Source organism: Nycticebus coucang, chromosome 5 (genome assembly GCF_027406575.1).
Source record: "Nycticebus coucang isolate mNycCou1 chromosome 5, mNycCou1.pri, whole genome shotgun sequence".
NCBI classification, from domain to species: domain Eukaryota; kingdom Metazoa; phylum Chordata; class Mammalia; order Primates; family Lorisidae; genus Nycticebus; species Nycticebus coucang.
Genome location: NC_069784.1, coordinates 30,705,405 through 30,721,039, shown reverse-complemented (window position 1 = coordinate 30,721,039; position 15,635 = coordinate 30,705,405). Strand labels below are relative to the sequence as shown.

The following is a 15,635-nucleotide window of genomic DNA, read 5'->3' as shown; positions in this document are numbered from 1 at the left end:
ACTTAAGCTTTAAGTCATTAATCTGGAAATAGTAGTACCTTTTGATCCAGAAGTTCTACCACTAGAAATACACACCAAGAAGATTGCTCAAAGTAAATTATTCTTACTGTACAGTCCAAACTGAAAGAATAACACTACTAACTATACTACAGAATATTAAAAATAGAATACTAAAATAACAAAATATGAAACATTTAACATAATGAAAATCACAATTTTGTGGGTTGACAAGTAGAAATGTTTTAAGAATGATCAAAAACAAAACTCGAGGTAATGGTCAAGCGCAGTGGCTCACTCCTGTAAACCTAGTAATCTGGGAGGCCAAGGCAGGTAGATTGCTTGAGCTCAGGAATTTGAGACCAACCTGAGCAAAAGAGAGACCCTGTCTGTGCTAAAAACAGAGAAAAAAAACCTGTCTGGGCACAGTGGTGCACGCCTATAGTTTTAAGTCTATTTAGCAGAAATGATGCCAATAAATACAGTAGAAACCTGCCTGTAGTCCCAGCTGAGGCAAGAGGATTGCTCAAGCCCAAGACTTTGAGGATGCTGTGAGCTATGACACCAGAGCACTTTAGTCTGGAACACAGAGTGAGACTCTGTCTCAAAAACAAAACAAAACAAAATCTGAGATAATACTGTAATTTTTTTTTTTTTGAGACAGAGTCTTGCTCTGTCATCATAGCTCACTAAACCTCCCATTCCTGGGCTTAAGCAATCCTCCTGCCTCAGTCTCTCAAGTAGCTGGAACTACAGGTGCGTGACATCAAAACTGGCTATACTATATTTAAGATACGTGGCATATAATCACAAGTTAACATAACATTATAATGTAATTTAATATAACTGGAATAATATTTAGATTGTTTTACCAGGGATGCACATTTGAGGCACTTCCTTGCTATAAAAAGAAGTCTTAGGATTTCTGAAAGCAGTTCTAGATACAGCAACAACAGACTGATGGATACTGGGTGAGTGTCTTGTTACCGCCACTATGTCTTCATCCACTTGATCCACATACACCTGAGAAAGAGAAAGAGCAACCAGGTGAGAACTCAAACTAAAAACGGGTGCTCAAACCGGAAAGGCTTCTTCTGAAATTGAACTTTAAGAAACGTATTGATAAAATTTAGTTTCTTGCCTGAATAAAACCCTTGGCTCCAAGCTCTTGATGAAGTTTATTGATAGCACACCTGGCTGCAATAATGCCACTCTGGAAATTAACTTCACCTGGATTTGATGGCACTGCTCCAGAATTCCACTTCGTGTAAAACCTTTCTTCAGAAACCACTGAAATCTGGAGAGAGATAAAATTTAGCCATGTATACATTTTAATTATAATGAGAGCTTTTGATAACAATGCTCAAAGCTGTTAGCCATGTAGATTTTAAAAAACAATATGTAAACCGACCTGATGAGGTACTAATTCATCATAGCCTCTTGTGCTTCCACTGGCACAACACGCCATAGAAACAACTGTGGAACTTGGAAGAGCATCGTACACTGATCTATGCTAGAAAGCAACAACAAAGCAAGCATTTACTTTCTTTCAGATGACAAGTGCCATTCTACAGCATAATGAACGAAAAAGATAATTATGCAAATATATTTTATAAGGTCCATTAATTTGTTTTTAAATAAAACATTGTAAAAACTATGTGCTGCAATCAGTTATAAATCTAAGACATTATTTTGAAGAATATAGACGTTATTGCCACTAATTATCAGAGAGCTACATACCAGAATATTTAGCAAAATAATTAAGTACATGAAGATGATTGATGCTTACCACTATGGGACACTCATTATCATGGGTAATATCCATAAACAGGGCATGTGCGATAGCCGGCATCAAAGGCCTCAAACGGGGCTGAACAAAGGATCCAACAGGTTCTCCCCCATATCGGTAAACTAGTCGGCCCTCTTCGTGACTGTTAGAGGCGCTCATTGCCTCTGCAGAATATTACAGAATATTTTAACAATCTTCATTATTTATGTCCAAGGAGAGATTAGATTTCTCATTATGACTGATTTACAAAATAAAGACCACATCAATGTTACCAAAAATACAACTGCTTTAAGCATTTATTTTAAACAAATTTCCATTAGTTTAAGTGACAAAAAAGTCTTTCTGTAACTTAACTGGAGAAATGGCTCATATAAGGAAAAGGGAACATATGTTGTTTCTGAGGATGTAAGTTTTACAATATCATAAAAAATTTAAACAGTGTACCATATATCCTGGACAGGATGAAAACATATTTATATAATTTTTTTCATTAATTAAAAAAATGGTTTTGTTTGCAAGTCATTAGTTTATACCACTGACCTTTCAATTTGAAATGAAGTATTTTACCCCAAAGTAGAAATTTTTAATGATAAAAATAGAATGAATTATATTAGGGAACTTCGTACACTGTGTTAAAAATTATTAAGGATTTTAAATAAAGGTATTAAGTACTTTTTAATCTACTTAAACAAAAGCTAAAGTTTTAGATGAGAAACATACTCCAACAAGCCTACCTCTTATTAAGGAACTAATGCCCAGTCTAGTCACAAAGACATTGTCCAGGTCTTCACTTCCTGTGAAAAGTTCAGCTACTACATATAAATTGGGTTGCAATTTTCTAGCAGCATCCAACATGTACTGCAAAAAGCACAGACATAAATGGAGCAGAAAGAGAAAAGCAAAATACGAGAAAAGAAAGGAGACAAGACTGGCATGGATTTGACATAAGAAAATATGTAGCAAGAAAAAAAATGAAATTCAAGAATTTCCAAATATTTTTCATTATGCATATGTAAGAAAACATCAAAGACACCAATACACATAGGAAATAAGAGAATTTGTAAAGAGAATAAAACAGGTAAAAAGGAAGATTAGATTTTACAAATATAGAGAGACATCAGGGGAAAAAAGAAAAATAATTAGTGTCACATTAAAGTATGTAAGCCATCAGCACTGCAATTCTGTCGGCTTTCCTCCTGGTTGCTGTTTGTTTTTAATACCTTTAATCAGACTGTTAATGTCTAGGTGGCTGATTAAGTTACTATTGATAAATTCTTTGCTGGTAAATTATTTAGCTGTTGCAACAATTAAGTCTGACTGACCAGACTGAAGCCAGCTTTTTCCACAGATGGAGATAAACTCTTAAAATCTTATACTTCACAATTTTCCACTTGTATAATTTATGTTTAATGCTAATGATTTAGCTGATAATCAGAAAATACTGGCTTATGTCAGAAATCAGAGTGGTTCCAAAAAACATTTTTTTTTTTTTTTTTGGTGACAGAATCTCACTCTCCTGCCCCAGGATAGAGTGCTGTTACATCATGGCTCACAGCAACCTCAAACTCCTGGGCTCAAGCAATGCTCTTGCCTCAGCCTCCTGAGCATCTGGGACTACAGGTTCCGGCCATGACACTGAGCTCATTTTTTTCTATTTTTAGTAGAGACGGGGTCTCACTCTTGCTCAGGCTGGTCTAGGACTCCTGAGCTCAAGCAATCCACCTGCTTCGGCCTCCCAGAGTACTAGGATTACAGGCGTGAGTCACTAGCCCCAAAATTCTTTTTAACATAACATTCACACAAACATTAATGAAATATTTGAAATTTAATCAGCTAACAAGTAAAGTCCTGAAAAATTTTGTAATTTAAAATTAAGCAAATTAAATTTTAACATTCTTTTTTGCTATCATGTTATAAAATTTCTCAAGTATATATGTTTTTGCTGTTGCTAAAAGCATAATAAAAATAAACCCTGCCATCTTTTGGAGCTAAATAATGTTCTACCAGCTTAATTAAGTTCACTAAATCCCTTCAATTCAAATCAATGTTTTAACACAGGACTTGAAATATATACTTTATAATACTACTTTAATATTACAGAAATAGAAATTTTACAAATAAGCACACATTTACACTTAAGTGACGCTTATCACTAGGAAGCTGAATAAAAAATTACGTTTATTTATAAAACTGTATTAGGTAGAAATACTATTAAGTATTGGCATTATTCAAAAGTTACTGTAAAGAACAGCTGGGCATTATAGTTCACACTTATAATCCTAATAACTGGGGGGCTGAGGCAGGAGGATTGCTGGAGGCCAGCAGTTTGAGAGCAGCCTGGGCAAGAGTATAATACTACTGCATTCAGGCCTGGGTGACATAGTGAGACTGTCTCAAAAAAAAAAAAAAAAAAAAAAAAAATCACTATAATGTGTAATATGCTTTTCAACTGCACAGTTGCTGCTAATATTTACTGAAAGCAATCTAAAAATTAGACAAATTATAGTAATATTTTATATATATCAGTAGACAATATAGTTGTGCTATATATTACCAAAGACAATATGATCAACTTCCCTAAAGTTAAAAAATTAACTTGTCAAATATTTTATAGCCCAGAATTCCTTAATAATCTCATGTTAAAATCATGCAAATTATACAAGTGTTAACTATTACCACCACATCAATACTGGAATCTACACAAAAAGGGAAATATATGTCTGCATAGCCTACTTAGAAAGCTAAGACAGTACAATGAATTCTTTCCTCAATGTAGATGAATTATTTTTCTGTACCTCAGCGACATGGAGAGGTGTTGAGTGGCAGTTATCAAGACGTACTCCTTGGAAATAAGTCGCAGTTAGTTCAGTGTATTTTTTCATGTGTGCCCAGAGATAAGGACAATCCTCTGGTTTATTTCCGTAGCGTAATTTGACACTGTCTCCCCAGCAAATAAGTTCTCTCCTTAAATAAACTTCTGAACCTGTTAAGAAAGGAGATTGCTTTTAACGGTTCAAGAAATAAAATGAAAACAAGTGCTTCAAGGAAACACTGTTGTTTCTAGGCGGCTTTCATCATTTCTTCCATAAACAATATGCTGGTTAAAATTATATCTAAAATGATACGAGACAAAGTTTTTAAAAATCAATATTCATTTATTTCTCATACCCATTTTGTGAAAATTCTAGTTTTTAGTCTCTTCTAAAAATGTGTACGTAATTTCAGAAATCCAAGTTGCTTCTTCCGGGAAAAAAGAAATGGTAATAATATAATAGGTCTTTTAAAGCTATAATTCTACCAAAAGCATTTTTTTTGAGACAGAAACTCACTATGTCACCCTTGGTAGAGTGCTGTGATGTCACAGCTCACAGCAACCTCAAACTCTTGGGCTAAAGTGATTCTCTTGCCTCAGTCTCCAAAGTAGCTGGGACTACAGACGCCCACCACAATGCCCGGCTATTTTTTGGTTGTAGTTGTCATTATTGTTTGGCAGGCCCAAGCTGGATTCAAACCCACCAGGCTCTGGTGTATGTGGCTAGCGCCCTAGCCGCTGAGCTATAGGCACCAAGCCTACCAAACATTTAAAGCTTCATCTCCACCTATCTATACATTTTAGGCAATAGGTTATATTAAATCCAGGGCATATAGCAGAATGGCTCCTTTTCATTTAGAATGGCTAGTAAAAAGAGGACAAGAGACGTTTAAACCCAAAGTTACATTATTAGAAAAAAGAGCATAACATTTCTGAACTAACCTTAATGAAACTAAGATAGACTTCTGGTTCTGAAATGTTAAATATATCAGTGGGCTCCCTGCTAAATAGCTTTAAAAAACAAGAAGCTAAGAGTAAGTGAGGGAAACCTAAAAACAATTAGTTTCTAGTTTAACCACTCAAATATCTTAATACTCTGGCCAATGAGTGACAATGTTTCCAATGGCAATATAACTCTAGTAGCAGTGATTTCAAACTTCTTTTAACAAAAAGCAATACAATAATATTTTGCCCAAATAAAAGTTATGCAGACCCACAATATATAAAACAGATAAATGAAAGCTATTCTGTTTAAGAACATAAGAGGGAGGAAACAGGACAAAGGAGAGGAGAACCCTATCCTTTTTGTTAACTCAATCTCTTCTCTCTCAAACTGTATGCACTTCTGGTACTTCTATGGTGAAGCAGTTTAAAAACCACCAGAATAGTGGATAAAAAATCAATAAAACATTATACAGTAGAGCCTCTGTAAGCTGCCCACCCAAGGGACTGTAACAAACTAGACAACATATGAAGGTGGTCAACATAAGGACCAGGCCGACCATATTGGTATATATAGGCAGTACATGTCAGGTTTATGAAAATTAGGTCAACTTGGGCGGCACCTGTGGCTCAGTGAGCAGGGTGCCGGCCCCATATACCGAGGGGTGGTGGGTTCTGAACCCGGCCCCGGCCAAACTGCAACAAAAAAATAGTCAGGTGTTGTGGTGGGCACCTGTAGTCCCAGCTACTCGGGAGGCTAAGGCAAGAGAATCTCCTAAGCCCAAGAGCTGGAGGTTGCTCTGAGCTGTGATGCCACAGCACTCTACTGAGGGTGACAAAGTAAGACTCTATCTTTAAAAAAAAAAAAAAAAAAAAGGGTGGTGCCTATGGCTCAAGGAGTAGGGCACCAGCTCCATATACCGGAGGTGGTGGATTCAAACCCAGCCCCAGCCAGAAACTGTAAAAAAAAAAAAAAAAAAAAAAAAATTAGATCATCTTAAGGAGGTTGCCAGCGTAGGGAAGTGGTCAATTATGGAGGCTGCGCTGTATTTTGAGATTACCACGAACTCTTCTTTTGTTCCCATACAAAAGTTAAAAATGATGTACCTGGTTCAGCAAAGTTTCGAAGAGGATCATCTCCCATTACCCATCCATTATATGCCATCAGAAAACAAGCTTTATTTGGAACATGAATCATAGATTCTTCTATAGAGAAGGCCACTTCTTCAAAGGGGAAAGTAAAATACCTGTGAAGATACAATTAAATATTAAATCCATACAAAGAAAACATCTTGGAGAGAATTGGACTTAGTAACAAATATCAGAATTAAATTTCTTCCTTAACAAATATACGGCAAAAATCTTCAGTAGACTTTTTGAGTAAATCTGGTGAGATCTGAGGAATGGAGAGTTAACATTCTAGCATATCCAGCCAACATTTTAAATAATTTTTAAAACCTCATAAAATTCTAAGAAAATTACTGAGTTATTTGTTACTTTACATAGACTTTTACTATGCTCTTGTCGTCTAGTCTACGCCACATGTTAGTTATAAAGTAAGCCGCTAAATGCTTGCTTGATTTAACATTAAATTTATTGTCTTTCAGTAATATTAATGTAAATAAAAACAATAAATTGCTTCATACTGATAGTAGTTCTCTAACTAAAGATTTACCTAGCAAAATTCATTAATATAAGCCTATTTCCAATTCAAAACTTTTATCTTAATTTAAGAAATGTACTGAAGTCACATATTAAAGAAAACATTTAGGTTAATTTGAAAAGTTAAATACAGTTTTCAATCCTTCCCCATCAATGAGAAGAAAACAAAAATGGAATACCTGGTAACCAAAGGATGTTTTCTAGTGACAGGTCCTAGTTTAGGACCATGGCCAGCCAGTCGTTCATAAAACACATTTCCCAAGAGGCAATTAACTGCCTGGAAAAAATTAAATTATGTTACATCATAATCAACAAAAAAACAGCATTAGGACTCAAAAAGACAGCAGTTCAAAAATAGGTAAAACCTGCTCCTGATGATAGTTCGTGAGTTGATGCTTCTCTGAATTTAATTCTTCAATTCTTTTACGGAACCAATTACAGCATTCTTCAATTGCAGCTGGCCCATCGCTAGAGCAGATAGAACAATACAAACTTATTATTTAAAGGCTTTACTAATTTTCCATTTAAAAAGTTTCTAACAAGGCCTGGTGACTCATACCTGTAATCCTAGCACTCTGGGAGGATGAGGAGGAGGGTGGATTGCCTGAGTTCAGGAGTACTAGAACAGCCTGAACAAAAGTGATACCTTGGGTCTAAAAACTAGCCAGATGTTGTGGCGAGTGCCTGTAGTCCCAACTCCTTGGGAGGCTGAGGCAAGAGGATCACTTGAGCCCAGGAGTTTGAGGTTGCTGTGAGCTAATGACGCCACGGAACTCTACTGAATGCGACAAAGTGAGACTATCCAAAAAAAATTTTTTTTTCTAACAAAGGTCCGAGAAATCTTAAATATACTCACTAGAATCTTAATTATGGCTACATAAGTTTTCCAATTATAAAATTTTTACATACATGTATGGGAACATGTTATGGCACACAGAAAAAGTAGGAAAATGTATTGAAGTAGTAGAATTATGGTGCATTATTTTATTTCATTTTCCATTACGGGTTTTAATAAGTAGTAGTAATAAAGGTTTATAAGTAATATTATGCTTTATTTTACAGGAAATATAAGTAACATACTCATGTGGTATGAATGTCCTTAGTGCAATGTTCAAATCTACAGTACAGCCAAGCCGTTTGTATTCAGGATCCTGAATAATCCTAAGATGCTGGTTTGGGTCAGAGTTGGTAACCCTTCTATTTTCTGAAAGAAAGAAAAGATTTCTTAAAAGCAAATATCCATAAGAAGTTACAACTTCTGCTTCCAGAGTTTAAGCCTATAATTTTTTCAAAGAAAGTAAGAGACATATTTATTTCATAAGCATCCTTCCTACTTCCCTTCCCGATCCCCCCCCCCCCATCAACATGCACGCACACACAAACACGGGAGTTGAGCTGGGGAGAGAAAAATACAGAGAGAGACAAAATAACACTTTTTTTTTTTTTAGGGCACTAAGGACTATGGTGGTAAACATTTTCATCTCAGTTGTTACTAAATCTTCTAACCTTAGTAATTCTTTTTCTTCAATAATTGCTTCCTATTCTAAAGTAAGTTTTATAAACAACCTGGATTTCTTCACATTCTCTGAAAGATGCACACAAGTTTTTTTCTCCTTTTCACAAACTATCATATTCCTTAAATAGTAATTTCAAAATTTAAAAAGAAAGTAAATGGTTTGGGAAGAATTTTTATTCTTTTCCTGGAAATTGTTTTGCATTGGTGCACGACTGCCTCTACTGAACTTGATTTTATATTAGTAAATTAATTTATACCTGGGGTTTTATTATTAAATCATAGCTGTGTACATTAATGCAATCATGGGGTACAATGTGCTGGTTTTATATACAATTTGAAATATTTTCATCGAACTGGTTAACCCAGCCTTCACGGCATTTTCTTAGTTATTGTGTTAAGACATTTATATTCTACACCTAGTAAATTTCACACATACCCTTGTAAGATGCACTGTGGGTGTGGTCCCACCAATTACTCTTCCTCCACCCATCCTTTCCCCTCTCCTTCCCGCTCCCCTTCCCCCTGCTTTTTGGGCTATAATTGGGTTATAGCTTTCATAAGAAAGCTATAAATTGGTTTCATAGTAAGACTGAGTACATTGGATACTTTCTCTTCCATTCCTGAGATACTTTGCTAAGAATATGTTCCAGCTCCATCCATGTAAACATGTAAGAGGTAAAGTCTCCATCCTTCTTTAAGGCTGCATAATATTCCATGGTGTACATATACCACAATTTATTAACCCATTCGTGGGTCGATTGGGCTTCTTCCATGAGTTAGCAATTATGAACTGGGCTGCAATAAACATTCTGGTACAAATATCTTTGTTATAATGTGATTTTTATATTACTGGATACTTAATAGAGGAATTGTAGGATCGAATGGCAGGTCTATTTTTAGATCTCTAAGTATTCGCCAAACATCTTTCCTAAAGGAACGTATTAATTTGCATTTCCACCAGCAGCGTAGAAGTGTTTCCTTTTCTCCACATCCACGCCAACATCTCTGGTCTTGGGATTTTGTCATATGGGCTAATCTTACTGGAGTTAGATGATATCTCAAAGTAGTTTTGATTTGCATTTCTCTGATGATTAAGAATGAAGAGCATTTTTTCATATGTCTGTAGGCCATGTGCCTGTCTTCTTCAGAGAAGTTTCTCTTCAAGTCCCTTGCCCACCCTGAGATGGGATCACTTGCTCTTTTCTTGCTAATACGTTTGAGTTCTCTGTGGTATACCTGGGTTACTCTAAAGAGACTTTGAAATGGCTTATAAAATTACAAACAAAATGATAAGATAAAATAAAAATATTCTTTTTTTTTTTTGAGACAGAGTTTCACTATGTTGCCCTTGGCAGAGTGCTGTGGCGTCACAGCTCACAGTAATCTCAAACTCTTGGACTTAAGCAATTCTCATGCCTCAGCCTCCCAAATAGCTAGGACTACAGGCACCCACCACAACACCTGGCTATTTTTTGGTTGTAGTTGTCATTGTTGTTTGGCAGGCCCAAGTTTGGTTTGAACCTGCCAGCTCTAGTGTATGGGGCTGGCGCCCTAGCTGCTGAGCTACAGGCACTGAGCCCAAAAATAGATTCTTAAAATTCAGATTCTAAGGTTCATCTGGAAGAGCAAATATATGAAAACTGCTAAGACATGTTTGGGTAAGAGAAATGGCTATACCATCAGTATAAATTACTAAATAAATAGTTTTTGGTAGGGGTAGATTAAAAGACAGATCACTGGAAGAGCACCAATATGAGATCACTGTGTATTTAGCGTATGACTATATACTATGAAGTATACAGTAGTACTTTAGATCAGTGTAAAAAGATGGATTACCAATTCAACTTTTTTTTTTTTTTGAGACAGAGTCCCATTTTGTCGCCCTCAGTAGAGTGCAGCACTGTCATAGCTCACAGCAACCTCAAACTCTGGGGCTCAAGCAATCCTCTTGCCTTATACTCCTGGGATAAGGCTGGGACTACAGGGGCCCACCACAACACCTGGTTATTTTTAGAGACAGGGTCTCGTTCTTGCTCAAGCTCATCTCGAACTCCTGGGCTCAGGTGATCTACCCACTTGGTGATCTACCCACTTTAGCCTCCCAGAGAGCTAGGACTACAGGTGTGAGCCACTGAGCCTGGCCTCAACATCATTTTTTGAATAAAAATAAAATTAACTACCTGCCTTTAAATAATACAAAAAAGTTTCAGGATTATTAAATATTTAAGTGTAAAAATATAAATAAGATTATCAGAGAAAAATAAGGATAATATGAAATAAGAAGCGCATTAAAAAAAATTAGATTCTTGATTAGTTATGTCCTTAACTCAAGATTCATTTCTTCACCTTTTGTTATCAGCTAATATGTGGCTTCAGTCTCACCAGTGATTAGGTCAGTATAATGGTAGGCACCAGTAGCTAGAAGGCTTTCAGTGTCAGTTGTAATTCTTATTAACACGTGAAAGACTATCTCTTCGCTCAGACTGTTTTGAGCCTTTCTCAGCTGAAGTAACTTGTTCTAACTACCTCCTACATACCAATAGGAGGTAGTTAGAACAAATATATACTGAACTGCACTATATTCTGAGCATTCTGCTAAAGCAGTGGTTCTCAACCTTCCTATGCCGCAATGTATTTTCATTATTAAAAAGGGGTCATGACCCACAGGTTGAGAACTGCTGTGCTAAAGGATCAACTGCCCTCAAAGGAAATATGTAGGTCACTATGAAAATTTTGAGACAGACTGTATTATAGTCCATTATTTCACTTCCAAGAAACACAGTCAACAGTGTCCTTTCTGATTCACCTCAGTTGTGTTGCTGGGAGGGCTTCATTTGTTTCTAGTGGTACAGATTTCATGTTTTTTGATTTTTGTCTATTTCAAAACTTTTGAAATCACCTATGTAACTGTGTTGTGTATTATTATGACGTGTCCTTTAGATGTCTCTGCTAAGTCTCAGCTTCCGGAATCATGGTTTTATAATATCAAAATATATCATACAGTAACTGCGTTAATAATGTTACCAAGAGCTATCTCTTTTAAGAGTAATATTAAATTTCTTAAAATTAATAGAAACATACTAGAGTATATACTTTACCTTGTGTAAGAAGTCTTTTAAATTGCTCAACTGCTTTGTAAACATCTACTTGGAAAAATTCCCAGAGTTGAATCTTTGGAAAAATATCCTCCCAGATTACTTTTCGAATGCACTGAAAAATTTAAATAGTAAAAAGAATATTTATTAAAAAATCTTTTCACCAGATACTATTTATCATATTAAAATACTGTATAATTCTGGACCATACATTTAATTTGCACTTTAGAAATTTTGTTATCTGCTTTAGAGTGGTCTTGCTCTACACATACTAACATTCATGTGTTGATCATTTTCAATCAAAGCAGGTATTCCTTTTTCTTTGTATTTCCCTTCTGCAACATCACAGGAGAAACGCCAAAATGCTCTATCTAAGATCCAGGCAGGTTTTAAGTGTGGAGAATTCACAAGATTATATGCACATTCTGGATGTTCCTGGAGCCATTTACTATTAGCAGCTTAAAGAAAAAGGAAACACAAAGGAACATCTCATAATTAAATTCAAATTGTATCTTTGTTAAAGTTAAAAGTGAAAAAAAATCAACATCTACCACTCATTTCCTTTGACGTTCAATATCAATATTTTATAATGATACTGTCATGACAAAAAAAATTTCTTTGGTTATGGTGTTATCTACTTCATCATACTTTTTTTTTTTTTTTTTTTTTTTGCAGTTTTTGGCCGGGCTGGGTTTAACCCTGCCACCTCCAGCATATGGGGTGGGTGCCCTACTCCTTTGAGCCACAGACACTGTCCCAATACTTTTTTTTTTTGAGACAGAGTCTCACCGTGGCCAGGGCGCAGTGGTGTCACCATAGTTCACTGCAACCTCAAACTTTTTGGTTCAAGCAAACTGCCTCAGCCTTCTGAGTAGCTCGGCCTACAGGCATGTGCCAGAATGCCCAGATACTTTTTCTATTTTTTTGTAGAGATGAGGTCTAGCTCTTGCTCAAGCTGGTCTCAAACTCCTGAGATTAAGCAATCCGCCTGCCTTGGCTTTCTTAAGTGCTAGAATTATAGGTGAGAGCCACTGCCCTGACTCCTTTTTTTTTTTAAACTTTAATTCTGCTTAGAAAATTCAGACAGAACAAAAATCTGTTCTCTCATAGGTAATGTCTTTGTGCAGTTAATCCTGAAGAGTTAATAAGATACGTTGTTTTGATAAGGTTGATAAAAGTGAGGCTGAGAAATTGCTAAAAGAAATATACTCAAAGTATAAAGGTGTAGCTCATCTCTTATTACCCACTTATGTCAGTAAGTCCAGGAATAAGGACCAAGACTTCAGCAAAGCATTCCAAATATTTATGACATTAAAGATAGTATGTTTTAGATTTTAAACAAACAAAAATTATACATAAGTTGTCTGATATTTAAAATGGACTAATGATCCTTGATTTCATACTAAGAAGCATGAGTGGTTAGTGTACATAAAATAAAAAATAATTATTGAATATCTATCACACACCAGGAATTGTTCTGAGCACTTAAATGTACTAATGTATTACTCCTCATTTCCTACTGCATGAAATAGTTGTACTATTATGTTCCTTTAACAAATAAGGAAGGGAAGCACAAAGAAATAGCTTAGCCAGAGTCACAGAGCCAGGAATAACTTAGGTGAGACTCTCTTCAGAAACTATAATCTTCATCACTTTGTTCTGCTACTGAGATGAATGTATTCATGCCTCATTTACTCAGCTGAGTACTGGTATAGTTTCAGAATCATTATTGTTTCTATTTTCACTTATTTAGTAAATCATTTATTTATTATTTATACCTGTAATAAATCCTCCAGTGAAGACAGTATTTATAAGGAACAGAGATGTTACAGTGAAACATCTTACAGTGAAAGTTTGATAATTTTTCAAATTTTTGCATCATGATAGTTTCACCTAGATTCATGATCATATTGAAGGAAATTCAAGGTACTTGCTGAAAGGATAAAATGTAGTGATAAATATATTTAATTAGGATTTTCACTAATTAAGAATAAATATTGGGTGGCACCTGTGGCTCAAAGGAGTAGGGCACTGGCCCCATATACTGGAGGTGGAGGGTTCAAACCCGGCCCCTGGCCAAAAACTGCAAAATAAATAAATAAAGAAATACTAAATCTACCCCAAATTTTTAAATAGTAAAATCCTAAAATTAGTTCCTTTCATAATATTTTGAAACAAAAATCATGTACAAAATAAAAGACTTCTAAATATTAGGTAATGAAAGTATTTTATTCTAATTCTATAGGAAAGAATATTCAAACTCCAAACTATGTTTTAACAGACAGCAAAACTAAAAAATAAACATGGACTTCTGGAGTGGTGCAGTAAGGAACTCAGTAAACACTATTGGCACCCAGCAAAACAACTGACTGGTGAAAATTATAAAATAATTGTTAACTAATATAGTTGTTTTACTAGTAGAGGGTTTGTGAAGTTCTCATACTGCCTTTCCAGACACTGACTTCCCCTAAATAATAACTTTTAAAATGAAAATCTGTTTTACAGAAAGGACATTATGATTTCCAACGTTTTCCAAATAAGGCTGTGGCAAAATTAATTCATTTTATATTGCAGAGAATACTTTTCAAATGCTACAGTCTGGCAGAGAAGAGACTGTATCCAATTTCTTTTTTTTTTTTTTGAGATACAGTTTCACTGTTGCTCAGGCTAGAGTGCAGTGGCACAATTAGCCCACTCCAACCTCCTGGGCTCAAGTGATTCTCCTCCTTCAGCCTCCCAAGTTGCTGGGACTACAAGCATGTGCCACCATGCCCACCTAATTTATTTTTTATTTTGGAGAGGCAGGATCTCGCTATGTTGCCCAGGCTGGTCTCAAAATCCTGGCCTCAAGTGATCCTCCTGCCTTGAGCTCCCAAAGTGCTGGAATTATAGGCCTGAGCCATCACATCTGGCCTATACCCCAGTTTCTATTCTCCCTATCTGTCTTTAGGAATAGAACTCCCAAAGTTCAGCTGCACATATGCCTGACAAAGAATACACTGAGGCAAGAGGATGGCTTGAGCCCAGGAGTTTGAGGTTGCTCTGAGACAGGATTCCATGGTACTCTTGTCTGGAGCAACAGAGTGAGACTACCTCAAAAACACACAGACACACACAAACCCAAGAGAATATTCACATCAAAATTAATGAAGGTAGTTAATGTAGCTCATACCAGTATGATTGTAAACAACATCAGTAATACAGAGAATATTCCATTCCTTTTTCAATTTTTCTACTAGCTGTCCAACATCATTCCAGGTGTACTTTTTATGAGGTCTTGAAAAGTTAGGATTTAATTCTAACTGATTGGCAAGGGAGTAGCATGACCTAGATAGTCCAAGAGTCTGCAATGGGGTGAAATGAATCATGTTGTAACCTGCAAAGTGAAAAGACAAAGACCACTGTAAGAAAAAAATCAAACAAAACCAATCTAAAACTAGGCAAAATATAAATTTTCTTAAGTAATTATAAATAGCAAGGCAACCCCACTACTTGAAAAGGAGTCAACGACTTGGTTCAATCCTAGCTATACTACAAATCTTTAAAATTTTCTGGATATCAGTGTCTTCAACCACAAGATATGGATAATGAGATAATGCATTTGAAAAAACCACACACTGCCTATGTTATTAAGGGTTCGAATTATGGTTGTTGAAAGGATATAATTTATGTGCAGAAAATATATCCTATGCAAGTATATCAACATATCCCTCTCCTGCTTTTAATGTCCCATAGTACTTGTACTGTTTTAGTTATGTCAGTGAATTTCTCATTCCTTTCCTCATACGGTATTTGACTGAAAAATAGAAAGTCAACATTACC

The 15,635-nt window shown here is 35.6% G+C and overlaps 1 protein-coding gene across 1 annotated transcript in view; it reads right to left on the bottom strand.

Moving 5' to 3' along the window:
- The window catches only part of AGL (amylo-alpha-1, 6-glucosidase, 4-alpha-glucanotransferase), a 79,498-nt gene that overhangs the window by 49,863 nt on the left and 14,000 nt on the right, over positions 1-15,635 (bottom strand). The window contains 13 exon segments of the mRNA XM_053591350.1: positions 870-1,020; positions 1,139-1,294; positions 1,409-1,510; positions 1,787-1,950; positions 2,521-2,644; positions 4,582-4,769; positions 6,648-6,787; positions 7,382-7,479; positions 7,568-7,670; positions 8,283-8,406; positions 11,817-11,928; positions 12,090-12,271; positions 14,986-15,189. Coding sequence (XP_053447325.1) covers positions 870-1,020; positions 1,139-1,294; positions 1,409-1,510; positions 1,787-1,950; positions 2,521-2,644; positions 4,582-4,769; positions 6,648-6,787; positions 7,382-7,479; positions 7,568-7,670; positions 8,283-8,406; positions 11,817-11,928; positions 12,090-12,271; positions 14,986-15,189 — 1,848 coding nt within the window.